Here is a 27,228-nt window from a genome sequence, read left to right on the forward strand (position 1 = left end):
GCCTTTCGCCAATCCGTCTTAAATAACTTTTTTCCAGTATAATCCCAACTCCTTCCACATCCCAACTCCTTCCACATCCATCTGCTGTGATTTTCAGACTGCCTGTTGCACAAGTTGTATGCGGTTGGTCCAATTTAAATGTCAGCCTGTAGCTTGCTAATCCACCCATATGTGAGGACTACCATCCTGCTTGTCCTGGGAGAAAGCAGAGTTGCTTACCTGTAACAGGTGTTCTCCCAGGACAACAGGATGTAGTCCTCACGAAACCCACCCGCCACCCCGCGGAGTTGGGTCCCAGACTGAAGGGAGACCCCTGTGGCTACAGGGATTATGGCATGCTGGGGATGCTCAGTAGATATGTGCATTCGTTTTTAACGAATTAGGCAATTTGTTGTGGTTCGGGGGGACCTGAACCACGAAACGGATTTTCCCTGAGCTTTGGAGAAAATGTGTTTTTTGGGTTAGTGAGGGGGGAGGGGCACATTTATTAAAAAAAACAAAAACAAAAAAACCCACCCCAACCCTTCAATTTTACTTTCTTACACCGCCCCCCCCCCCACCATCCCGATCCCTCCCCAAGACTTACTAAAAGTCCCTGGTGGTCCAGCGGGGTCCTGCGAGCGATCTCTCCCTCCATGCCGTCGGGGTGTCGGGCCTGCTATGACCAGTGGCACCGGTAGCCCCTGTGACATGGTAAGGGCAAGGCTATTGGCACCATTTTGAGTCATAGCAGGCTCGACAGCCCTACGGCATGGAGGAGAGATCGCTCGCGGGACCCCGCTGGACCACCAGGGACTTTTAATAAGTCTTGGGGGGGGGGGGGGGGTTATAAGAAAGTAAATGTGAAGGGTTGGTGTGGGGTTTTTTTTCCGATTCGTGGTTTGTTTGTTTTCCGATTCGTGTTTGGTTTTTTTTATTAGTTTTTCGGGTTTCGGGTTCAGGTTACAGTTTCGTTGTTGCCGAAAAACGATCCGTGGGAAAACGAGTTTTCCCACGAAGCGCCCGAACCGAAACCCGACCTGAGCCAGAAAAATGAAGCTCATCTCTAATGCTCAGTATGCCAGTCAAAAGTTCTAGAAACTTTGACAGAAATTTTCCGTGATAGGGCTCCGTCTGATGACATCACCCACATGTACATCCTGCTATCCTGGGAGAACACCTGTTACAGGTAAGGAACTCTGCTTTCTGGCTCCTCTTATCTCCCTGGCTCCAACTGAGGGAGAGTTGAAATCTGGGTCCCAACTTCACAATCTATAGCAGCCTCTTCTGCCAACCACCCTTCTCCCAGCTCTTTGCGTCTCCTGTCAGCTCTATTGGGGCTGATCTTGGCTTACCAGAAGAGAGGAAGGAACTCCATGTGTACACAGTATCCTCTTTAACCACTTCACTACCTCTCTTAGCTCTCACAGACACAGGCAGGAAGGAAAGCAGTACAATCAGCTCCGGTTATGCTCCTCTTCCCCTTGTCCAACTCTCTTGTCACCCCAGTGCTATCCCCATTGGCTGCACTCACACTGCTGACCTCTGGCTGCAGCCTCAGAACTGGCGCAACCAGGTGTGCAGACTTTGCAATTTCATGGGCAGCACACCTGGGAGGGCAGCGGCAGCAGTAGTGCAGGAAAGGGAAAGGGCTATTTTCCTAAAAGACAAAGGCAAGATTGGAAGGCTGAAGTCAAAGCTGGAAGATTGAACGCAAGGGTGGAAGATGCTGAAGCAGCAACTCACACTATTTGAAGATAAATGCCTCGTTGCTGAGGTATTTTAGCATTGCACAGTCTGGGTTTAAATACTCAGCTGTGTGATGTCATCAGAGAGTGCCAGTGGACTGAGTTCTTGCTGGTGGGCCTTTATGTGTTGGTGCATTTCTTGTGAGCATGCCTAGGAGGCAGTCCTGACATGGAGGTTGGCAGTGTTCCCAGCCATGTGGCATATTAGTGTCCTTGGCTGCGCGGAGCGGTGGTGCCAGACTGGTTTGTTGGCATCGGGGATTGAGCTGGCTCATGGGGGCAACCTGCGAGCTAGCAAATATAACAATCTATTGTGGATAAAACTCAGGTTCGCCATGGCATTCACAAATTAAAGATATTCTTGCATTTTTACAAAAGGGATTAGAAAAAGGTTTAGCTTTAAATTCATTAAAGGTGCAAGTAGTAGCAATATCAAGTTTCAGAGGTAGCGTTAGAGGTTTATCTATAGCCCTAAATAAGGATATTACATGTTTTTTGAGTGGAGTTAAGCATATTTGCCCCCCAGTTAGAGCTATAATTCCAGAGTGCAGTTTAAATTTAGTTTTACGGGCATTAGCCGTAGAACTGTTTGATCCTTTAGGTCAGATAATATTGAAGGATTTAACTTTAAAGATCATATTTTTGGTATCGATCACTTCAGCAAGGCAAGTGTCAGAGTTGCAGTCTTTATTGCATCAAGAACCTTTTTAAAATTTCATAGGGAATTTGTAATTTTGAGAACTGTTCCATCCTTTTTACTAAACGTGATTTCTACTTTTCATCTAAATCAGAGGACTCTTCTACCAGTTTTTGGCAACAAGGATCGTAGAGGAGGAATCTAAAATTCTTAGATTTTTAACAGTCTTCAAAAATATTTAGAAGTAACACGTGAGTTTCGTAAGTCAGTGAGGTTACACAACATAACGTAAGAATTGTCATACTGGGTCAGACCAAGGGTCCATCAAGCTGTTTCCAACATTGGCCAATCCAAGTCACAATTACCTGGCAAGTACCCAAATATTAAATAAATCTCAAGCTACTATTGCTTGGTGAAGATGGTGAGACTGACAGTGAAATGCTAAGAGAAATTAGGGAAGTTAACCAAATTGGTAGTGCAGTAATAATGGGAGACTTCAATTACCCCAATATTGACTGGGTAAATGTATCATCAGTCATGCTAGAGATATAAAGTTCCTGGATGGAATAAATGACATTTTTATGGAGCAATTGGTTCAGGAAACGACAAGAGAGAGAGCAATTTTAGATCTAATTCTCAGTGGAGCACAGGATTTGGTGAGAGAGGTAACTGTGGTGGGGCCACTTGGCAATGGTTATCATAATATGATCAAATTTGAATTAATGACTGGAAGGGGGACAGTAAGCAAATCCACGGCTCTCATGCTAAACCGTCAAAACGAAACTTTGATAAAATGAGAAAAATTGTTAGAAAAAAACTGGAAGGAGCAACTACAAAGGCAAAAAGTGTGCAAGAGGCGTGGTCATGGTTAAAAAATACCATCCTAGAAGCACAATCCAGATGTATTCCACACATTAAAAAAGGTGGAAAGAAGGCAAAACGATTACCGGCATGGTTAAAAGGGGAGGTGAAAGAAGCTATTTTAGCCAAAAGATCTTCATTCAAAAATTGGAAGAAGGATCCAACAGAAGAAAATAGGATAATGCATAAGTGTTGGCAAGCTAAATGTAAGACATTGATAAGACAGGCTAAGAGAGAATTTGAAAAGAAAATGGCCATAGAGGCAAAAACTCACAGTAAAAACTTTTTAAAGTATATCCGAAGCAGAAAGCCTATGAGGGAGTCAGTTGGACCGTTAGATGATCGAGGGGCTAAAGGGGCACTTAGAGAAGATAAGGCCATCGCGGAAAGATTAAATGATTTCTTTGCTTCGGTGTTTACAGAAGAGGATGTTGGAGAGGTACCCGTACTGGAGACGGTTATCCTGGGTAATGATTCAGATGGACTGAACCAAATGACAGTAAACCTAGAAGATGTGGTAGGCCTGATTGACAAACTGAAGAGTAGTAAATCACCTGGACCAGATGGTATACACCCCAGAGTTCTGAAGGAACTCAAAAATGAAATTTCAGACCTATTAGTAAAAATTTGTAAACTATCATTAAAATCATTCATTGTACCTGAAGAATGGAGGATAGCTAATGTAACCCCAATATTTAAAAAGGGCTCCAGGGGCGATCCAGGAAACTACAGACCGGTTAGCCTGACTTCGGTGCCAGGAAAAATAGTGGAAAGTGTTCTAAACATCAAAGTCACAGAATATATAGAAGGACATGGTTTAATGGAACAAAGTCAGCATGGCTTTACGCAAGGCAAGTCTTGCCTCACACATCTGCTTCACTTTTTTGAAGGAGTTAATAAACATGTGGATAGGGGTGAACCGGTTGATGTAGTGTACTTGGATTTTCAGAAGGCGTTTGACAAAGTTCCTCATGAGAGGCTTCTAGGAAAAGTAAAAAGTCATGGGATAGGTGGTGATGTCCTTTCGTGGATTACAAACTGGCTAAACGACAGGAAACAGAGAGTTGGATTAAATGGACAATTTTCTCAGTGGAAGGGAGTGGGCAGTGGAGTGCCTCCGGCATCAGTATTGGGACCCTTACTTTTCAATATATTTATAAATGATCTTGAAAGAAATACAGTGAGTGAGGTAATCAAATTTGCAGATGATACAAAATTGTTCAGAGTAGTTAAAACACAAGCAGATTGTGATAAATTGCAGGAAGACCTTGTGAGACTGGAAAATTGGGTATTGAAATGGCAGATGAAATTTAATGTGGATAAGTGTAAGGTGATTCATATAGGGAAAAATAACCCATGATATAGTTACTCAATGTTAGGTTCCATATTAGGTGCTACCATCCAAGAAAGAGATCTAGGCGTCATAGTGGATAACACATTGAAATCGTCGGTTCAGTGTGCTGTGGCAGTCAAAAAAGCAAACAGAATGTTGGGAATTATTAGAAAGGGAATGGTGAATAAAACGGAAAATGTTATAATGCCTCCGTATCGCTCCATGGGGAGACTGCACCTTGAATACTGTGTATATTTCTGGTCGCCGCCTCTCAAAAAAGATATAATTGCCATGGACAAGATACAGAGAAGGGCAACCAAATGATAAGGGGAATGGAACAGCTCCCCTATGAGGAAAGACTAAAGAGGTTAGGACTTTTTAGCTTGGAGAAGACGGCTGAGGGGGGATATGATAGAGGTGTTTAAAATCATGAGAGGTCTAGAATGGGTAGATGTGACTCGGTTATTTACTCTTTCAGATAATAGACTAGGGGGCACTCCATGAAATTAGCATGTGGCACATTTAAAACTAATCAGAGAAAGTTCTTTTTCACTCAATGCACAATTAAACTCTGGAATTTGTTGCCAGAGGATGCGGTTACTGCAGCTAGTGTAGCTGTGTTTAAAAAAGGATTGGATAAGTTCTTGGAGGAGAAGCCCATTACCTGCTATTAATTAAGTTGACTTAGAAAATAGCCACTGCTATAACTAGCAACAGTAACATGGAATAGACTTAGTTTTTGGATACTTTCCAGGTTCTTATGGCCTGGATTGGCCACTGTTGGAAACAGGATGCTGGGCTTGATGGACCCTTGGTCTGACCCAGTATGGCATGTTCTTATTAATTAATAGCAGATTATGGATTTTTCCTCTAGGAACTTATCCAAACCTTTTTAAAACTAGTTACACTAACTGCCGTAAACACATCCTATGGCAATGAATTCCAGAGCTTAACTATGCGCTAAGTGAAAAAGAATTTTCTTCAGTTTGTTTTAAATGAACTGCCTGCTAACTTCATGGAGTTGCCTCCTAGTCCTTCTGTTATCTACGAGAGTAAATAACTGATTTACATTAATTTTTTCAAGTCCTTTCACGATTTTGTAGACATCTAGCATATCCCCCCTCAGTCGTCTCTTCTCCAAACTGACCAGCCCTAACTTCCTTAGCCTTACCTTGTGGGGCAGCCGTTCCTTGCCACTTATCATTTTGGTCGCCCTTCTCTGCACTTTCTCCAGTGCAACTATATCTAGATGCGGCAACCAGAATTGCACACAGTATTCAAGATGCAATCTCACCATGGACCAATACGGAGACATTATGACATTATTTGCCATTCCCTCTTAATAATTCCTAACATTCTGTTACTTTTTTGATCGCCACAGCACACTGAGCCAACTGTTTCAATGAATTATCCACTATGCCGCCTAGATCTTTTACCTGGGTGGTAACTCCTAAGATAGAACCTAACATTGTGTAACTACAGCAAGGGTTTTATTTTTCCCCTATATGCATCACTTTGCACTTGTCCAAGTTAAATTTCATCTGCTGTTTGGAAGCCCAATCTTCCAGTCTCACAAGGTCCTCCTGCAGTTTATCACAATCAACTTGAGATTTAACTACTCCGCATAATTTTGTGTCATCCGCAAATTTGAACCACATGTTTATTCACCCCTTCAAAAAAATGTAGGAGATTTGTGAGGCAAGACTTCCCTTAGGTAAATCCATGTGGCTGTGTCCCATTAAACCATATCTATCTAAATGTTTTGTGATTTTATTCTTTATAACAGTTTCCATGATTTTTCCCAGCACTGAATTCAGGCTCACCGGTCTATAGTTTTCCAGATCACCCTGGAGCCCTTTTTAAATATTGGGGTTACATTGGTTATCTTCCAATCTTCAGGTTCAATGGATGATTTTAATGATAGGTTACAAATTAACTGAAATAGGTCTGAAACTTAATTTTTTAGTTCTTTCAAAATGCTGGGGTATATGCCATCTAGTCAAGGTGATTTACTACTCTTCAGTTTGTCAATCTGGCCTGCCACATCTTCCAGGTTCACAGTGATTTGGTTCAGTTCATCTGAATCATCATCCTTGAAAACTGTCTCCGGAACGGGTATCTCCCCAACATCCTTTTCAGTAAACACTGAAGCATAGAAATCGTGGAATCTTTCCGCGATAGCCTTATCTTCCCTATGTGCTCCTTTAACCCCTCGATCATCTAATGGTCCAACTGACTTCCTCGCAGGGTTTCTGCTTCGGATATATTTTAAAAAGATTTTATTGTGAGTTTTTGCTTCTATGGCCAATTTCTTTTCAAATTTCTCTTAGCTTGTCTTATCAATGTCTTACATTTAACTTGCCAATGCTTATGCTTAATCCTATTTTTTTCTGATGGATCTTTCTTCCAATTTATGAATGAAGATCTTTTGCTTAAAATAACCTCTTTCACCTCACTTTTTAGTCATGCTAGCAATCATTTGATCTTCCTTCCACGTTTCTTAATGTGAAGCATACATATGGACTTCTGTTTTTTTGCTTTCCTTTCTGACTACCTATTCAATAGAAAACACACAGCCCAATATAATGGGGTGCGAGCCTCATGGAAAGCACCCGGAGTCTAATGTAATAAGTGCTTAGCCAGACTTTGACTCTAGGTTTAAATTGTGGAGCTGGACACCTGCAAATGTCTGTTGTTTTCTTAGCCTTTTGGGCGGCTTTGTGGATTATCTTCTTTGTTTCTTCCAAGAGATTTTGGAGCTCCTGCGCTGTCAACTGAGCAGAGAGGCAACGGCGAGTGGGATGGGCAGAGAAAGGGGTAGGCTATCTGCCGTTTACAATCAGGAGCGGAAAAGATCCTGTGGTTGCATTAATATGAGAATTGTGAGAGAATTCCGTCCGTATGACATAGTGAGGGCAAAGGTAGCGCCGGCGCCATTTTGAAGATTGGCAATACGGCCTGCGTGCAGGAGGTTGCTCCTGGTCCCCCCCTGGACTTTTGGCAAGTCTTGTGGGGGTCAGGAGGCCCCCCCAAGCTGGATGACAGGACTAAACTCATATGTCCTGACTGATGTATCAAAAGTAAAGTAAAAATAAAATTAACAGGTAAGTCAGAATTTCTCCATAAATTTGATAAATTGCCTTTCTTTATGAACAATCAAAGTGATGAAATCTATCTAATTGGACAACAAATTACATCTTCTGTTATGCTCGAGCTAGATGTGCATGTCAAGGCTCATAATATCAGAGCCATGCCTATGTCGGTTGCTCATCTAAGAATGGCTTTAATTCAGGAGATTTGCAAGGCTGCAACTTGGTCTTCTGCCCATACATTTATTTCACATTATACACAATGCTCCTGATGTGAGAGTAGGTTTGGTCAGTCTCCCTTCAGGGTATCTTTCAGTGATGGAATCTAGTTCCATCCCTCTAAGATCCATTTTTGTTATTTTTGCTTATCTTCCTATCATAAAAATATTAAAAAGGATTGAAAAGGGGACTTTGCCCCATACAAAATGTGTTGTCCTTCCCATTAGTGGCTTAATAAATGCTAGTCCTCACATTTGGGTGACATCACTGATGGAGCCCTACTGCAGAAAACTTTGTCAAAGTTTCTAGACACTTTTGACTGGCACACTGAGCCCACTGAGCATGCCCAGCTTGCCATGATATTCTCAGCCACAGGGGTCTCCCTTCAGTCTTCGTTTTTCCGCGCTGCTTTTGGCATCTCGGAGCAGGAGCTCTGTGTGAAATTCTTCACACAATTTTCTGACTAAAGATCAGATCAAAATTTCATTTTTTTCTCTTCCACATCGGGGTCTTTCTTTACCACCGGCCGGTGAGTAGTATAATTCCTTTCCGACTCGTTTGAGTTTAAAAAATATTTTTGTCAGATATCCATCGACGGCTGTCGAGGTTATCATGGCCACAGGATTTAAAAATGTCCCAAATGTAATCGGACAATGTTGATTACAGATCCACACCTCAAGTGTGTACTTTGTTTGGGCCAGTCCCATGATGTTTCATCCTGCCCAAAATGTGCAGAAATGACCGCTAAAGATCGGAAAGCACGGCAAGAAAAGATGGAACATTTGTTCCACCTACAGCTGTTACCTTCCACATCAAGGTCTACTCAGTCAACAACGGCTGGAGCTTCGAAAAAGATAATCCTTAAAAAACATCGTCTAGAGAGTTCAGGGGACTGTTTATCACCAACCCCATCCAAGGCATTGATTAAGTCAGCATTGGGCCTAGAAAAAGCATTGGAGCACCAGTCAAAACATTGGCATCAACATCAACATCCTTCGATTCCGGAATCTTTACTATCCCTGAAGAAGTCGACAGCCAAGCGGCCTCACCTACAAGAAACACTGAGACCTTCGACATTGAGGCGCTCACCTTCCATCGAGGTGCCGGACATCGAACCTCCACAGGGCCCTGTGGTAGGACCGATAACGCCCCACCGCCACCATGCTCTGCCTGCATCAGCTATTATGGAGGAACTGAGTGGATTCATCCGCCAGGCGGTGCTAGAAGCACTCCAGGAACATCGACGCCGATGCCCTCGCTGAAGCAGACATCATTGTCCATGCTGGAGCCTGCACCGATGCCGCGCCTCTGCCGACGCCCGTGCCGATGCCGGGGCCATCTCCGAAAACAGGACCAGCACCGATGCTAGTACCCATGCCTGGGACTCCAGGGCAACTGGAATTCGCAATATTCAAAATGCTAATGGATAGACTCGACGCCCTCGTCAGTGCCATCCCACCGCAGCCTATCCCTACTAAGCCTGCAGGACTAGGAGATATTCCTGGACAGAGCCCTGTTGATGATCCTCAACCGGGGCCTTCAGGACTCTTTAGACCATTACTTCCACTGAGGTCTTCTCCTACTTCTCCTTCCAAAAAGCCTTACAACTCATGGGAGGAGAAAAATACTGATTCCTCATCATATTCCTCATGAGAAGAAAGCTTCATGTCTGAGCCATCTCCTCTTGAAGGCAGGAAAAAGTCTCCACTGGAAGACTTGTCCTTCATTAATTTCATAAAAGACATGGCAGACACAATCCCTTTCAAATTAGTGTCTGAGAAAGATACATGACAACAGACTTTGGAAGTCTTACAATTCATGGACCCAAAAAGCAAAGCGAAGCCGATCCAGTTGGCTGTACAGCAGTAAAAACAAAGAGAATCGGTAGTAGAAACGCCCTTTATTTAATGATGCCCGACTCTGGCCGAGTTTCGCTCTCTTTCATAGAGCTGCCTCAGGGGCAACTGAAACCAGATATAAAACAATTAAAATCTCACAAAAAATTAAAATTAATAAACCACATATATGTGTACAAACACAAAACTAAAATTAAAACATACAAATGTGATTGGAAACATAATGGTACGCAGACATATGTGGAATCATACATATGAAATCATAAATGGAGACAATGTACTAATACATAAACAATGTAATGTTGGAAAAATGAAATTTAGTGTTGGAAATACAATGTACTGATCATGTAAAAAATGAATGCTCACTCAATTGGAACAGGACTGATATCTGTAGGGCAATTGCCACAAAGAATTGTAGGCTCATGAAATACCTGTGTAAAGCAAATCAATAATATCAGCAAACTTTGAACTACAGTTTAAAAGAAAGAGACAAAAATTCCCTCAAATTAAATATTAACTAGTCAAATATCAACATGCATCTGACCAACATCTAAATGAAAAAAACTGTGATTAAAGACTTCCTGCAAAAATTAATATGAAGATCTTGTCTCCTCAAAGTGATCATAATTTAAATATCCTCAATTAAAACACCGGTACAGTGTCAAAATCATATCTATAAAATGATAATATTAATATAAAACCTAACAGATAATAAACAAAAATGACCACAACTTCAACCATAAAATATTATCATAAAAAAGCAATTAAAATTAATCATATATTTAAAAAAACAAAATGGCATAAAATATGTATAAAAAACATAGGCATTGATCGTGCACATCATAGTTGAAAAGGCGATCTTATATTAAATAAGTGAACCAGTGATATTAATGGTAAAATGAATTATATATTGCATTAACTGTATCAAATGTGTGTCTATAAACAAAAAAATTGTGCGACGGTAGTGTGACAATGTTGAATTTAAATATACACGACAACAGACTTTGGAAGTCTTACAATTCATGGATCCACCATTCCTATCCTTGAAGTACTCTTGGAATTACAACACAGGCTTTGGGAACATTCATGTTATGTTCCACCGATTAATAAGAGTGGATACTACATATCTTGTCCAACATGTTCCTGGTTACCAAAAGTCACAGTTACCGCATCAATCGGTAGTAGTTGAGTCGGCTCAAAAGAAATCCAAAAGAGTATGACCTCATTCCTCTACTCCACCAGGGAAAGATCATAGATTCCTGGACTCCTTAGAGAGAAAGGTATTCCAAGGAGCTATGCTAAACTCCAGGATAGTGTCTTACCAACTCTATATGATGCAATACCAAAGGAATCTATGGAAGCAGATGCAGGAACTCACTGAATACCTACCTCAACAGTACCAGGATGCAGCTCAAGCTATCATACATAAGGGACTTGAAGCTGGAAAGCATGAGGTCTGGGCTTCCTACGACAGCTTCAAAACATCTTCACGAGTGGCAGCTTCAGGAATCACTGCACTTTGCTGGGCCTGGCTTAAAGCCTCTGACCTCAGGCCTGAGGTACAAGAGAAGCTGGTGGATTTGCCCTGTGTAGGTGACAACCTGTTTGGGTCAAAAGTCCAGGATGCAGTGGCCCAACTAAAAGAACACACACAGACATTGCGCCAATTATCGGCGGTCCCGTAAGACACTTCCTCATCAATGTCTCGCCGTCCACCAAGGAAAGACATCAGAAAACCATTCTACAGGCAAAGGCGGTATTATCCACCGGCATCCAGAGGTAGATCTTCTCGTCGACAGCAAAGATCTCAACCCAGACAGCCTAGAACCGCTAGGCCTCAACCGCCACCGCAGACTGGACCAGCTGCAGGTTTTTGAGGCTACCACCAGAGAGCAAAGCCATCTCCACAATCCCAAACCGAACTTAGCAGTAGGAGGTCGCGTTTCCTCTTTCTACAATCATCGGTTACAGATAACAACCGACCAATGGGTACTCTCAATAATATCACGAGGTTACCAACTCAATTTCTTCTAAATTCCAAGAGACTCTCCTCCAAAACCTTTTTCGCTAAATGAAAATTACATAATTCATTTGCAAGCAGAATTATCCACCCTTCTGAGAGCCAGAGCCATAGAACCAGTGCCCTGGATTCAGCAGGGCAGAGGATTCTACTCCCGTTATTTCCTCATTCCAATTAAAACAGGTGGCCTACGTCCCATCCTAGACCTCACAAATCTCAACAAGTTTCTAAGGAAAGAAAAGTTCAGGATGGTTTCTCTAGGCACCATGCTTCCCCTTCTTCAAACAGGAAATTGGCTTTGTTCTCTGGATCTGCAAGACGCTTACGCTCACATTTCAATATTCCCTCCTCATCACAAGTATCTGTGTTTCCTGGTGGGTCAACAGCATTTCCAGTACAGAGTACTACTATTCGGACTTGCCTCAGCTCCCAGAGTGTTCAGGAAATGCCTAGCAGTAGTAGCAGCACACTTACACAAGGAAAGTGTACACATTTTCCCCTACCTAGATGACTGGCTCATCAGAAGTCAATCTCAACAAGGAACTCTGGTTTCTCTCAGACGAACAATTATTCTGCTTCACTCAATGGGTTTTTTCATCAATTACCAAAAGTCCCATCTCATCCCGTCTCACCTACTTCAGTTCATCGGAGCAGAATTGAACACCATCCTTTCAAGAGCTTTCCTACCCGAGGAAAGACTCTCCCTATTGGCAAACTCGCTACACTCTCAGAAACAAGCGACAGCTCATCAGTTTCTCAATTTACTAGGCCACATGGCCTCCACGGTTCATGTCACTCCTATGGCCAGAATAGCCATGAGAATAACCCAATGGACATTAAGGTCACAATGGATACAAGCCATTCAACCAGTGTCGTTTCCCATTCAAGTAACCCACCAACTCCGTTCATCTCTCCTTTGGTGGATCAACAGAGACAACTTGCGCAAGGGCCTACCCTTCCAACAACCAGTCACACAGATAACTTTAACTACAGATGCATCCACCTTAGGTTGGGGAGCTCACATAGGCAATCTCCAAACCCAAGGTACTTGAACAAAACTCGAAGCAACATTTCAAATCAATTTCCTGGAACTTCGAGCTATACGTTATGCTCTGCATGCATTCAAGGACTGCCTTTCACACAAGACTGTTCTGATTCAACGGACAATACAATAGCCATGTGGTATCTGAGCAAACAGTGAGGTACGGGCTCGTATCTCCTTTGTCAAGAAGCAGCACAGATTTGGGACTGGGCTCTGACACATTCTATGTTTCTCCAGGCCACTTATCTAGTGGGCATCCACAGCGTAGTTGCAGATCGCCTCAGTCGTCAGTTCCAACCTCATGAGTGGTCTCTGGATTCCTTAGTAGCGACCAGGATTTTTCAACGTTGGGGGTCAACCAACAATAGACCTCTTTTCATCACACCTGAATCACAAAGTGGACAAATTCTGCTCTCTGCACAAACAGAAACACCAGCCAGCCAAGACGCCTTTGCTCGCCCTTGGACTTCAGGTCTTCTATAGGCGTATCCTCCGATACCACTCATAACCAAAACTCTAGTGAAGCTACTACAGGACAAGGGGTCCATGATACTAATAGCCCCACATTGACCTCGAGAAATGTGGTTTCCCATACTTCTCGACCTCTCAATCACAGAGCCAATTCGCCTGGGTGTGGCTCCCACTCTCATAATTCAGGATAAGGGCAGGTTGCGCCATCCCAACCTTCAGTCCCTATCTCTGACAGCCTGGATGTTGAAAGCTTGATCTTACAACCACTCAATCTTTTAACTGTCTCTCAAGTGCTTATAGCTTCATGTAAACCTTCCATGCGAAAAAACTATTATTTGAAATGGAAAAGATTTACTTTGTGGTGCACACAAAAGGACATTGACCCTTTCTCCTGCCCACACCTTCTTTGCTAGACTACTTATGTCATCTTTCAGACTCTGATCTCCAGACCTCATCTGTATGAGTACATTTAAGTGCAATCTTGGCTTACCATAACAAGATGGGAGATGCACCAATATCCATACATCCTCTTGTCAGTAGATTTATGAAAGGTTTAACTCACCTTAAACCACCAAATCAGCCACCAGTCACAGAATGGGGCCTGAATCTGGTGTTAACAAGGCTCATGCCTTCTCCTTTTGAACCCATGAATTCTTGTGATATTAAATTTCTCACATGGAAGACTATCTTTCTCATAGCCATTACATCGGCTAGAAGGGTTAGTGAGTTACAAGAACTTGTCACGTACTCACCCTATACAAAATTCCTACATGACAGTGGTTCTCCGCACACATCCCAAATTCCTCCCCAAGATAGTTACGGAATTCCACTTGAACCAATCCATAGTTTTGCCCACACTCACCAAGGTGAAAGGACTTTACATACCTTGGACTGTAAACGTGCGCTAGCATATTACTTAGACCGCACTGCAGTCCACAGGAAATCCACTCAACTCTTGTTTCTTTTGATCCAAACAAACTGGGTAATCCAGTGGGCAAACACACTCTCTCCAACTGGCTAGCAGATTGCATAGAATTCTGTTATGAAAAAACAGGCCTTCCTCTCCAAGGGCGAGTGAAGGCTCATTCAGTAAGAGCAATGTCAACCTCAGTAGCACACTATCATTCAGTGCCAATTCTTGACATAAGTAAAGCGGCATCATGGCGTTCTCTTCACACCTTTGCAGCTCATTACTGTTTGGACAAAGAAGGATGACCAGATTCAGCCTACGGACAATCTGTCTTAAAACATTTGTTTCCAGTATAATCCCATCTCCTTCTACATCCAACCGACTGTGATTTTTGGCTGCCTCATTTTTACCAACAATACTACAATGTTGCTTCTCTACAAAATGACTCGGCCTATAGCTTACTAATCACCCATATGTGAGGATTAGCATCCTGCATGTCCTGGGATAAAGCAAAATTGCTTACCTTGTAATAGGTGTTACCCCAGGACAGCAGGATGTAGTCCTCACGAAACCCACCCGCCACCCTGTGGAGTTGGGTCCGATACGTTTTATTATTTTATTTTTGCTAAAGCTTGTTGCTACATACGAGACTGAAGGGAGACCCCTGTGGCAGAGAATATCATGGCATGCTGGACATGCTCAGTGGGCTCAGTGTGCCAGTCAAAAGTTTCTAGAAACTTTGACAGAAAGTTTTCTGTGATAGGGCTCCGTTAGTGATGTCACCCATATGTGAGGACTACATCCTGCTGTCCTGGGATAACACCTATTACAAGGTAAGCAATTTTGTTCTCTTTTTTTTTTCTTGGGAAGGCAGCTCTTAGCTAGGGATTCCCAATTTTGTATCTGATAATCCTGCTTTCTGAAGGAGAAAGCTGATTTGCTTACTTGTAATGGATGTTCTCCATAGACAATAGGATAATCCTTCACACATACCCTCCCACCTTCCCTTCAGAGTTGAATTTCTTAGCTTTTATATAAAATTGAGGAGGCTTGTGCAGTGGCAGCTGTGTGGGATCTCCCATACAGAAAAGCTGCCTAAGCTTTTCTAGCTTTGGTAGACACATTCTTTGTTCATTGCTGTTGGATGACATCAGCTACTGTGGTTCATTATCTTGCAGTCTATGGGGAACATCCATTACATACATGCATCTCAGTTGTACATATGCCCTGTGTGTCTAACCAGTCAATTTTTATTTTGTTTTAAAGATACTTATATTCTGCTTTATTCCGTATCCTTAATCTTGTTTGGGTTTTTCCATGTTTTTGTAAATCATGATGTTATAAATTGTTTGTTTGCATAACTTTGATCAATTTTGAAAAAATATTTATATTACACCAATCTTGCTATTGTTTTCTTTGACATCTATGATCTCAATAAAAAAAATTAAAGTTAAAAAATACAGGCCTGTCTTTGGGCTACATATTTTGGTCTGATTCTTACTAGTTCTCTATGTTTACATAGCTGAGTGACTTGGTGGCTCTGGTACGAGGAAAACTGTCTAGGATGCAGCGGACAGTGTTATCAGCTCTCATTGTGATTGAGGTCCATGCCAAAGATGTTGCAGCCAAGCTCATTGAAGAAGAAGTGAACAGTATCAATGATTTTGAGTGGATTTCCCAGCTCAGGTATGGAAGAAAATCATAAAATTAACACTGTCCAATATAAATGCTGACCATATTCTTACTAAACATGTTCATAGACAATATAATCCACAGTATTATCATTACATTTTTCTACTGGTCTCTTAGGTTTGACCATGTAATGGCTCAATGGGAATTGCTGTGCACTGCCATGAAGCAAACCTAAGTTTGATTTCTAGGCCAGGTTTCTGCTCTCTGAGCTGGCTAGGGATGGTGTTACTATGGAGACAATGTTCACAGCCTCTGGGGGGAGGGAATCTTGACCATTGCTCAAGAGCAACACCCAGAGGTCAGACTTAAGGCCCTTATTAGCCATTTGTGTTCATTGGCTGAGGTCAGTTGCTGCAATGTTTAGGCTAAGTGAGGTGGGAATCAAATATAAAAATGGGATACTGTAGCCCAAAGAGCAGGAGGTAACTGGCTAGCCAAACAAAATGATCCTCTCCTCTCAGTGGTCCAGTTGGATCACTGAGTTGAGAGGATCATCTTGCTGGTGGCTGAGAAGGATATGATAGAGGTGTTTAAAATTATGAGAGGTCTAGAACGGGTAGATGTGAATCGGTTATTTACTCTTTCAGGTAATAGAAAGACTAGGGGGCTCTCCATGAAGCTAGCATGTGGCACATTTAAAACTAATCGGAGAAAGTTCTTTTTCACTCAACGCACAATTAAACTCTAGAATATGTTGCCAGAGGATGCGGTTAGTGCAGTTAGTATAACTGTGTTTTAAAAAGGATTGGATAAGTTCTTGGAGGAGAAGTCCATTACCTGCTATTAATTAAGGTGACTTAGAAAATAGCCACTGCTATTATCCCAGGACAAGCAGGATGCTAGTCCTCACATATGGGTGACATCAGTGATGGAGCCCTATTGCGGAAAACTTTCTGTCAAAGTTTCTAGAAACTTTTGACTGGCCCTGTGAGGCCACTGAGCATGCCCAGTATGCCATGATATTCTCTGCCACAGGGGTCTCTCTTTAGTCTTCGTTTTTCTGTGCTGCTGTAGGCATCACGGTGCAGCAGCCTTTGTGAGTTTCCTGACAGTTTTGTCTGACTAAAAATCAGATTTCACACATTCATTTTCTCCCATATCAGGGTCTCTCAAGTTTCCACCGGCTGGTGAGTAAATCTTGGTCTCTTTTTACTCTTTGAGTAATATTTTTTCCTCTCATATTTTCCTCTCTTATCCCAGGACAAGCAGGATGCTAGTCCTCACATATGGGTGACGTCATTGAACGGAGCCCAGGCGGGAAAACTTTCTGTCAAAGTTTCTAGAAACTTTTGACTGGCCCAGTGAGGCCACTGAGCATGCCCAGCATGCTATGATATTCTCTGCCACAGGTGTCTCTCTTCAGTCTTCGTTTTTTCCGTGCTGCAGCCAGCATCGCGGATCCGGAGCCGTTGAGTTTTCTCAACTTTCTCGTGACTATTTAGTCTAAAAAGTGATATTCTCTCTCATAAAAAATCTCTCGGGGTCTCTCCTTACCCGGCCGGTAAGTAACTTTTTCGGAGAGTAGGAAAATTCACCTCAGTCGAATCGACGGCCGTCATTCGATAAAAAATGTCGACAGGTTTTAAAAAATGTCCTGTTTGTACCAGAAAAATGTCACTCACAGACCCGTACACCGAATGTGTGATTTGTTTGGGTGACAAACACGACGTACAAAATTGTCCGCAATGTGCAGAAATGACGCCGAAATCTAGGAAAACCAGGCTTGAAAAAATGGAACATTTGTTCAGCCTGCAGCTTATACCTTCCCCGTCGCAGTCGTCAAGGTCGTCTCCGGCTGGAGCGACTAAGCGAGTAATACTTAAAAAACCTCGCCCGGGACCGTCGGGAGATCATTCTTCTCCTTCCTCGTCTTCGACGTCAACAAAGTCGTCTGAAAAATCGAAGTCAAAACATCGACATCGACACAGAAGCCCCCCGTTGTCTGACACTGCTTCCCAGCAGCCCTCGACAGCGAAGCGGCCTAGAACCCAAGAAACGTCGGAGTCTTCAACGCCTCAGCCTACCTCGACTCCATTGATGACACCAGAACCCATGCAAACTACGTCTCAGGAACTGGTACTTCAGCCTGCGTCACCGCCCGCAACCGCTCTGCTTCCAACGGTTGTGCGGCCGGAATTGTCCGATTTCATCCGGCAAGCGATTTCTCAGGCTTTCAAGGAACAATTTACAATGCCGACTTCATTGTCGATGCCGATGATTTCCACATCGATGCCGGCAAATTTGCCGATGCCGGTGGGCACACCGATGCCGGGGCCATTCTTGACCCCGACGGTACACACAGACTCGACGTCGACACTGAAGATCATAACGTCATCGACGTCGATATACGCACAAATTCCGGCGATTTCATCAATACCCTTACCTTCGATGTTACCACCATCGACGGACTCGACATCAAGGGCACCACCCTCGACATCTTCATCGAGGACACCCATCCTTCCCTCGACAATAACAGAACAGGACAATATTGACACTCAGGAATTGGCACTTTTTCAACGACTTTTGAAAAAATATTAGAAAGTTGTCATGAGAACATAAGAACATAAGAAAATGCCATATTGGGTCAGACCAAGGGTCCATCAAGCCCAGCATCCTGTTTCCAACAGTGGCCAATCCAGGTCATAAGAACCTGGCAAGTACCCAAAAACTAAGTCTATTCCATGTTACTGTTGCTAATGGCAGTGGCTATTCTCTAAGTGAACTTAATAGCAGGTAATGGACTTCTCCTCCAAGAACTTATCCAATCCTTTTTTAAACACAGCTATACTAACTGCACTGACCACATCCCCTGGTAACAAATTCCAGAGTTTAATTGTGCGTTGAGTAAAAAAGAACTTTCTCCGATTAGTTTTAAATGTGCCCCATGCTAACTTCATGGAGTGCCCCCTAGTCTTTCTACTATCCGAAAGAGTAAATAACCGATTCACATCTACCCGTTCTAGACCTCTCATGATTTTAAACACCTCTATCATATCCCCCCTCAGTCGTCTCTTCTCCAAGCTGAAAAGTCCTAACCTCTTTAGTCTTTCCTCGTAGGGAATCTGTTCCATTCCCCTTAACATTTTGGTAGCCCTTCTCTGTACCTTCTCCATCGCAATTATATCTTTTTTGAGATGCGGCGACCAGAACTGTACACAGTATTCAAGGTGTGGTCTCACCATGGAGCGATAAAGAGGCATTATGACATTTTCCGTTTTATTCACCATTCCCTTTCTAATAATTCCCAACATTCTGTTTGCTTTTTTGACTGCCGCAGCACACTGAACCGACGATTTCAATGTGTTATCCACTATGACACCTAGATCTCTTTCTTGGGTTGTAGCACCTAATATGGAACCTAACATTGTGTAATTATAGCATGGGTTATTTTTCCCTATATGCATTACCTTGCACTTATCCACATTAAATTTCATCTGCCATTTGGATGCCCAATTTTCCAGCCTCACAAGGTCTTCCTGCAATTTATCACAATCTGCTTGTGCTTTAACTACTCTGAACAATTTTGTGTCATCTGCAAATTTGATTATCTCACTCGTCGTATTTCTTTCCAGATCATTTATAAATATATTGAAAAGTAAGGGTCCCAATACAGATCCCTGAGGCACTCCACTGTCCACTCCCTTCCACTGAGAAAATTGTCCATTTAATCCTACTCTCTGTTTCCTGTCTTTTAGCCAGTTTGCAATCCACGAAAGGACATCACCACCTATCCCATGACTTTTTACTTTTCCTAGAAGCCTCTCATGAGGAACTTTGTCAAACGCCTTCTGAAAATCCAAGTATACTATATCTACCGGTTCACCTTTATCCACATGTTTATTAACTCCTTCAAAAAAGTGAAGCAGATTTGTGAGGCAAGACTTGCCTTGGGTAAAGCCATGCTGACTTTGTTCCATTAAACCATGTCTTTCTATATGTTCTATGATTTTGATGTTTAGAACACTTTCCACTATTTTTCCTGGCACTGAAATGAGGCTAACCGGTCTGTAGTTTCCCGGATCACCCCTGGAGCCCTTTTTAAATATTGGGGTTACATTTGCTATCCTCCAGTCTTCAGGTACAATGGATGATTTTAGTGATAAGTTACAAATTTTTACTAATAGGTCTGAAATTTCATTTTTTAGTTCCTTCAGCACTCTGGGGTGTATACCATCCGGTCCAGGTGATTTACTACTCTTCAGTTTGTCAATCAGGCCTACCACATCTTCTAGGTTCACCGTGATTTGATTCAGTCCATCTGAATCTTTACCCATGAAAACCTTCTCCATTACGGGTACCTCCCCAACATCCTCTTCAGTAAACACCGAAGCAAAGAAATCATTTAATCTTTCCGCGATGGCCTTATCTTCTCTAAGTGCCCCTTTAACCCCTCGATCATCTAATGGTCCAACTGACTCCCTCACAGGCTTTCTGCTTCGGATATATTTAAAAAAGTTTTTACTGTGAGTTTTTGCCTCTACTGCCAATTTCTTTTCAAATTCTCTCTTAGCCTGTCTTATCAATGTTTTACATTTAACTTGCCAATGTTTATGCTTTATCCTATTTTCTTCTGTTGGATCCTTCTTCCAATTTTTGAATGAAGATCTTTTGGCTAGAATAGCTTCTTTCACCTCCCCTTTTAACCATGCCGGTAATCGTTTTGCCTTTTTTCCACCTTTCTTAATGTGTGGAATACATCTGGACTGTGCTTCTAGGATGGTATTTTTTAACAATGACCATGCCTCTTGGACATTTTTTACTTTTGTAGCTGCTCCTTTCAGTTTTTTTCTGACAATTTTTCTCATTTTATCAAAGTTTCCCTTTTGAAAGTTTAGCACGAAAGCTGTGGATTTGCACACTGTTCCTCTTCCAGTCATTAAATCAAATTTGATCATATTATGATCACTATTGCCAAGCGGCCCCACCACCGTTACCTCTCTCACCAAGTCCTGTGCTCCACTGAGAATTAGATCTACAATTGCTCCCTCTCTCGTCTGTTCCTGAACCAATTGCTCCATAAAGCTATCATTTATTCCATCCAGGAACGTTATCTCTCTAGTGTGACCCGATGATACATTTACCCAGTCAATATTGGGGTAATTGAAGTCTCCCATTATTACTGCACTACCAATTTGGTTAGCTTCCCTAATTTCTCTTACCATTTCACTGTCCGTCTCACCATCTTGACCAGGTGGGCGGTAGTATACCCCTATCACTATAGTCTTCCCCGACACACAAGGGATTTCTACCCATAAAGATTCAATTTTGTATTTAGTCTCATGCAGGATGTTTATCCTGTTGGACTCTATGCCATCCCGGACATAAAGCGCCACACCTCCTCCCGGGTGCTCCTCTCTGTCACTGCGATATAATTTGTACCCCGGTATAGCACTGTCCCATTGGTTATCCTCTTTCCACCATGTCTCTGAGATGCCAATTAAGTCTATGTCATCATTTACTGCTATACATTCTAATTCTCCCATCTTACTTCTTAGACTTCTGGCATTAGCATACAAACATTTCAAAGTTTGTTTTTTGTTTGTATTATCATTCTGCTTTTTAATTGATAGGGATAAGTTTGAATTTTTTAGCTCAGGTGAGGTTTTAGTTACAGGCACTTGGACTGCTTTTCTAATTATTGGAACCTCACTGTCGGGATGCCCTAATTCTAATGCATCATTAGTATCCTTTAAAGATACCTCTCTCCGAACCATGCGCTGCTGAGCGACTGTCGGCTTTCCCCTTTGTTCTAGTTTAAAAGCTGCTCTATCTCCTTTTTAAAGGTTAGCGCCAGCAGTAAGGTTCCCCAGTTCCTAACAAAACTGAATCCCTCTTCCTTGCACCATCGTCTCATCCACGCATTGGGACTCCATAGCTCTGCCTGCCTCTGGTGACCTGCGCGTGGAACAGGGAGCATTTCAGAGAATGCTACCCTGGAGGTTCTGGATTTAAGCTTTCTACCTAAGAGCCTAAATTTGGCTTCCAGAACCTCCCTCCCACATTTTCCTATGTCGTTGGTGCCCACATGTACCACGACAGCCGGCTCCTCCCCAGCACTGTCTAAAATCCTATCTAGGTGACGCGTGAGGTCTGCCACCTTCGCACCAGGTAGGCATGTTACCAGGCGATCCTCACGCCCACCAGCCACCCAGCTATCTACATTCCTAATAATCGAATCACCAACTATGTCGACAAAGCTCCTCAGAAAGCCATGGAAATAACTCCTCCCACAATTTCTATCGATGACTCTTTACCCGGGCCATCGGGTGTTTTTACAAGGAAAATCCCAAGAACTCCCTATCAACAGCCAGATGAAGAAGATTCTTGGGATGACCCAGGGTCAGATACTTCTTCTGAGGAGTTTATGTCCGAACCATCACCTCCTGAAGAAAGGAAAAGATCACCACCTGAGGACTTATCCTTTTCAAGTTTTGTCCAAGAGATGGCTGATACAATACCGTTTAAACTCTCATCAGAAGAAGATTCGAGACAACACACCCTGGAGGTGCTACAATTTGTAGACCCACCAAAACAAGTTTTGGCTATTCCCATCCACGAAGTCCTATTGGATTTGCAACAACGAGTATGGGAACACCCTTGCACGGTTCCAGCTGTGAACAAACGTGTAGATACCACTTACCTAGTGCAACAGACACCAGGTTTTCAAAAGACACAGTTACCACATCAATCTGTGGTAGTGGAATCTGCCCAGAAAAAATCAAAAAGGGTACGTCCACATTCCTCAGCTCCCCCAGGAAAGGATCATTGCTTTCTGGACTCTTTGGGCAAAAAAGTGTACCAAAGTGCACTTTTATCTTCCAGAATCTCTGCCTATCAACTGTATATGACACAGTATCAAAGGGATCTCTGGAAGCAAATGGAGCACTTCACAAATTCTCTCCCAGAGCAATTCCAAGAATCTGCACAATCCATCATCACCAAAGGCCTGGAGGCTGGGAAACATGAGGTAAGGGCTGCTTATGACAATTTTGACACAGCCTCAAGAACAGCAGCAGCTGGCATTACAGCAAGAAGATGGGCTTGGTTAAAGGCATCAGATCTCAGGCCTGAAGTGCAGGACAAGCTAGTAGATCTGCCATGCCGTGGAGATAACTTGTTTGGAGAAAAGGTACAGGATGCTGTCCAACAACTTAAGAATCATACGGAGACCTTAAGACAGCTATCACAAATGCCTCAAGAACAAACCACCCAGGCCCCTAGACGTTTTCCCTGTAGGGAACCTAGACATCCATATTACAGGCCAAGAAGGTACTATAATCAACCTACCAGAACTAGACCTTCTAGGCCTACCCAGCGCTCTCAGGCCAGACAACAAAGACCAGCCCGTACTCAGCCTCCTCCACAGACTGGTCCAGCTACGGGTTTTTGAACACAAATCCAGAGATCAGACCCACCCTCCAAAACCCCAAACAACACATACCAGTGGGAGGAAGGATTTCCTATTTCCATTCAAATTGGGAAAACATAACCACAGACCAATGGGTACTTTCCATTGTAGCTCACGGTTACAAACTAAATTTTCTCTCAATTCCTCCAGAATTCCCACCAACTTCCTACCCACAACAAAATTCCCACATAATTCAATTACAAATAGAATTATCCACCCTTCTGACAGCCAGGGCCATTCAACCAGTGCCCAGGTCTCAGCAGGGCAGAGGATTCTACTCCAGATATTTCCTCATTCCAAAGAAAACTGGAGGCCTACGTCCCATCCTAGACCTCAGAAATCTCAACAAATTTCTAAAAAAAGAAAGGTTCAGGATGGTTTCACTAGGCACAATGCTACCACTTCTTCAAACAGGAGATTGGCTCTGTTCTCTGGATCTTCAAGATGCTTACGCCCATATACCAATATACCCTCCTCATCGCAAGTATTTGCGCTTCAAGGTGGGCCTTCAACATTACCAATACAGAGTACTGCCATTCAGACTAGCTTCTGCTCCCAGAGTGTTCACCAAATGTCTGGCAGTAATAACAGCACACCTACACAAAGAAGGTTTACATGTTTTCCCATATCTGGACGATTGGCTCATCAGAAGCCAATCTCAACAAGGAGCAATACAGTCTCTCAAGAAAACTATTGCTCTACTGCACTCCATGGGATTTCTCATCAATTATCCAAAGTCACATCTAACTCCAAACCATCTCCTACAATTCATAGGAGCAGATTTAAACACCAACCTTTCAAAGGCATTTCTACCAGAAGATCGAGCAAACACACTGTCTCTACTGGCAAGCTCGATTCACTCCAAGAAACAAGCAACAGCTCATCAGTTTCTCACATTATTAGGCCACATGGCATCCACAGTTCATGTCACTCCTATGGCAAGACTAGCCATGAGGGTAACTCAATGGACTTTAAGATCACAATGGATCCAAGCCATTCAACCACTTTATTCTCCAATTCAAGTAACCCACCAACTACGCTCTTCTCTACTATGGTGGGTGAACAAGGACAATCTGTGCAAGGGCCAACCCTTTCAACAACCAGTCCCACAAATAACTCTGACTACAGATGCATCCACCTTGGGTTGGGGAGCTCACATAGGGAATCTCCAAACACAAGGAACATGGACAAAGCTCGAAGACACATTTCAAATCAATTTCCTGGAACTTCGAGCTATACGTTATGCTCTACATGCCTTCAAGGACTGCCTTTCAAACAAGACTGTGCTGATCCAAACAGACAACACAGTAGCCTTGTGGTACATCAACAAACAGGGGAGGGACAGGCTCGTACCTCCTTTGTCAAGAGGCAGCTCAGATATGGGGTTGGGCCTTGAACAACTCCATGTTTCTCAAGGCCACTTCCCTAGCAGGCATTCACAATGTAGTGGCGGACAGACTCAGCCGTCAATTCAAACCACACGAATGGTCCCTGGATCCCACAATAGTGACCAGGATATTTCAACGTTGGGGACAGCCGACAGTAGACCTCTTTGCATCACCTCTGAATCACAAAGTGGACAACTACTATTGCCTATACAACCTGAACAAGCAGCCATCCAAGGACGCCTTTGCCCGCCCTTGGAACTCAGGCCTCTTATATGCGTATCCTCCGAATCCGCTCATAACCAAAACTCTGGTGAAGCTACAACAGGACAGGGGGACAATGATACTCATAGCCCCATATTGGCCTCGACAAGTATGGTTTCCCACCCTTCTAGACCTCTCAGTCAAGGATCCCATTCGCCTGGGAGTAGCTCCCACTCTCATAACTCAGGATCAGGGTCTGTTGCGCCATCCCAACCTTCAATCCCTATCACTGACAGCTTGGATGTTGAAAGCTTGATCTTACAACCACTCAATCTTTCAACTAACATTTCCCAAGTTCTTATAGCTTCACGTAAACCTTCCACAAGGAAGAACTATGCTTCCAAATGGAAGAGATACACTTTGTGGTGCAGGCAAAAAGACATCGATCCTTTCACTTGCCCCACAAAGACTTTATTGGACTACTTGTACCATCTTTCAGAATCTGGTCTACAGACTTCATCTGTGAGAGTACATTTAAGTGCAATTTCAGCTTACCATACTCAGGTATCAGATGCACCTATTTCTACACAACCTCTCGTAAAAAGATTTATGAGAGGTTTAATTCTTCTTAAACCACCAATTAGACACCCAGTCACTCAATGGGATCTAAATTTGGTTCTATCTAGACTCATGCGTTCTCCCTTTGAACCCATTGATTCCAGTGACCTGAAATTTCTTACATGGAAAACTATCTTCCTCATAGCCATTACATCAGCTAGAAGGGTTAGTGAGTTACAAGCACTAGTCACATATGAACCCTACACTAAGTTCTTACATGACAGAGTGGTTCTCCGTACTCATCCTAAATTCCTCCCTAAGGTAGTTACGGAATTCCACTTAAACCAATCTATAGTTTTACCCATTTTCTTTCCAAGGCCTCATGCTCACCAAGGAGAAAGGGCCTTACACACCTTAGATTGCAAGCGCACTTTGTCTTTCTACTTAAACCGCACTGCAGTTCATAGGAAATCCAATCAACTCTTTGTTTCCTATGACCCAAACAAACCAGGTAAAGCAGTGGGTAAACATACTCTATCCAACTGGTTAGCAGATTGCATACAGTTTTGCTATGAGAAAGCAGGCCTTCCTCTCCAAGGGCGAGTAAAAGCACATGCAGTAAGGGCAATGTCAACTTCAGTTGCACACTATCGTTCAGTGCCAATACTTGACATATGTCTGCTATGTAGCAATAAGCGTTAGCAAAGTAAAATAATAAAAGTCTGAGGCCCAACTCCGCGGGGTGGCGGGTGGGTTCTGTGAGGACTACATCCTGCTGTCCTGGGATAACACCTATTACAAGGTAAGCAATTTTGCTATTTCATCGATGGCTGTCGACGTTAAAATGGCTACGGGATTTAAAAAATGTCCCAATTGTAATCGGACAATGTCCATTACAGACTCACACCTCGAGTGTGTGCTTTATTTAGGGGAAAAACACGACATGACATAACCTATCCCAAATGTGCAGAAATGACTGCAAAGGGGAGAAAGGCTTGCGAAGAAAAAATGGAGCACTTATTCCATCTGCAACGTCTGCCATCTCCTTCCACATCGACTTAATCGTCTCCGGCCGGAGTCTCCAAACGCATAATTTTGAAAAAACGTCATCCGGAAGGGTTGGGGGACCATCCAGCGCCAACATCATCAATAGCATCGACGAAGTCAGCGACCGAACACCGTTCGAAGCACCGCCATCGACACCGACACCCATTGATACCAGAGACTCTTCTCTCGCCGGAGGAATCTACCGCGAAACGGCCTAGGATCCAGGAAACACTGGTACCTCCGACATCGAGGCCTTCATCCCATGGCGACGTACCAGTTGTCAAACCTCCACAGAGCTCTGTGGAAGGACCATAGACAGCTCCACCACCACCGCTTACAGCTGCTCTACCTGCACCAGCTGTCACGCAGGAATTGTCGTATTTCATCTGTCAAGTGGTGCTCCAGGCTTTAAAGGATCAACAGACGTCGATACTGGTGCCTTCACCGATGTCGGTACCCGTACCGATGCCGGTGTTTCCACCAAAGCCATGGCTTAAAGCCTCTGACCTCAGGCCTGAAGTCCAGGAAAAGTTAGTTGATTTACCATGTGTTGGTGGCAATCTTTTTGGCTCTAAAGTGCAAGATGCTGTGGCACAATTAAAGGAACACACAGAAACCCTGCACCAACTATCGATAGTTCCACAGGATTCTGCTTCCCCGTCATCTCGCTGACCTCCAAGGAAGGAATCTAGGCGACCCTTCTATCGACAGAAGCATTATTATCCTCCAGCATCAAGGGGCAGATCTTCTAGGCCGCAACAAAGAGCTC

General features: G+C 43.2%; 1 protein-coding gene across 2 annotated transcripts in view; it reads left to right on the forward strand.

Annotated features, from left to right (window-relative positions):
* The window catches only part of DNAH1 (dynein axonemal heavy chain 1), a 1,058,897-nt gene that overhangs the window by 329,679 nt on the left and 701,990 nt on the right, over positions 1-27,228 (forward strand). For both annotated transcript variants that reach the window (XM_029599497.1, XM_029599496.1), the window contains exon 27: positions 15,688-15,851. In XM_029599497.1, the coding sequence (XP_029455357.1) occupies positions 15,688-15,851 (164 nt within the window). The remainder of the gene's footprint in view (positions 1-15,687; positions 15,852-27,228) is intronic.

The sequence above is a fragment of the Rhinatrema bivittatum genome, chromosome 4, assembly GCF_901001135.1.
Source record: "Rhinatrema bivittatum chromosome 4, aRhiBiv1.1, whole genome shotgun sequence".
In the NCBI taxonomy this organism is placed as follows: Eukaryota; Metazoa; Chordata; class Amphibia; order Gymnophiona; family Rhinatrematidae; genus Rhinatrema; species Rhinatrema bivittatum.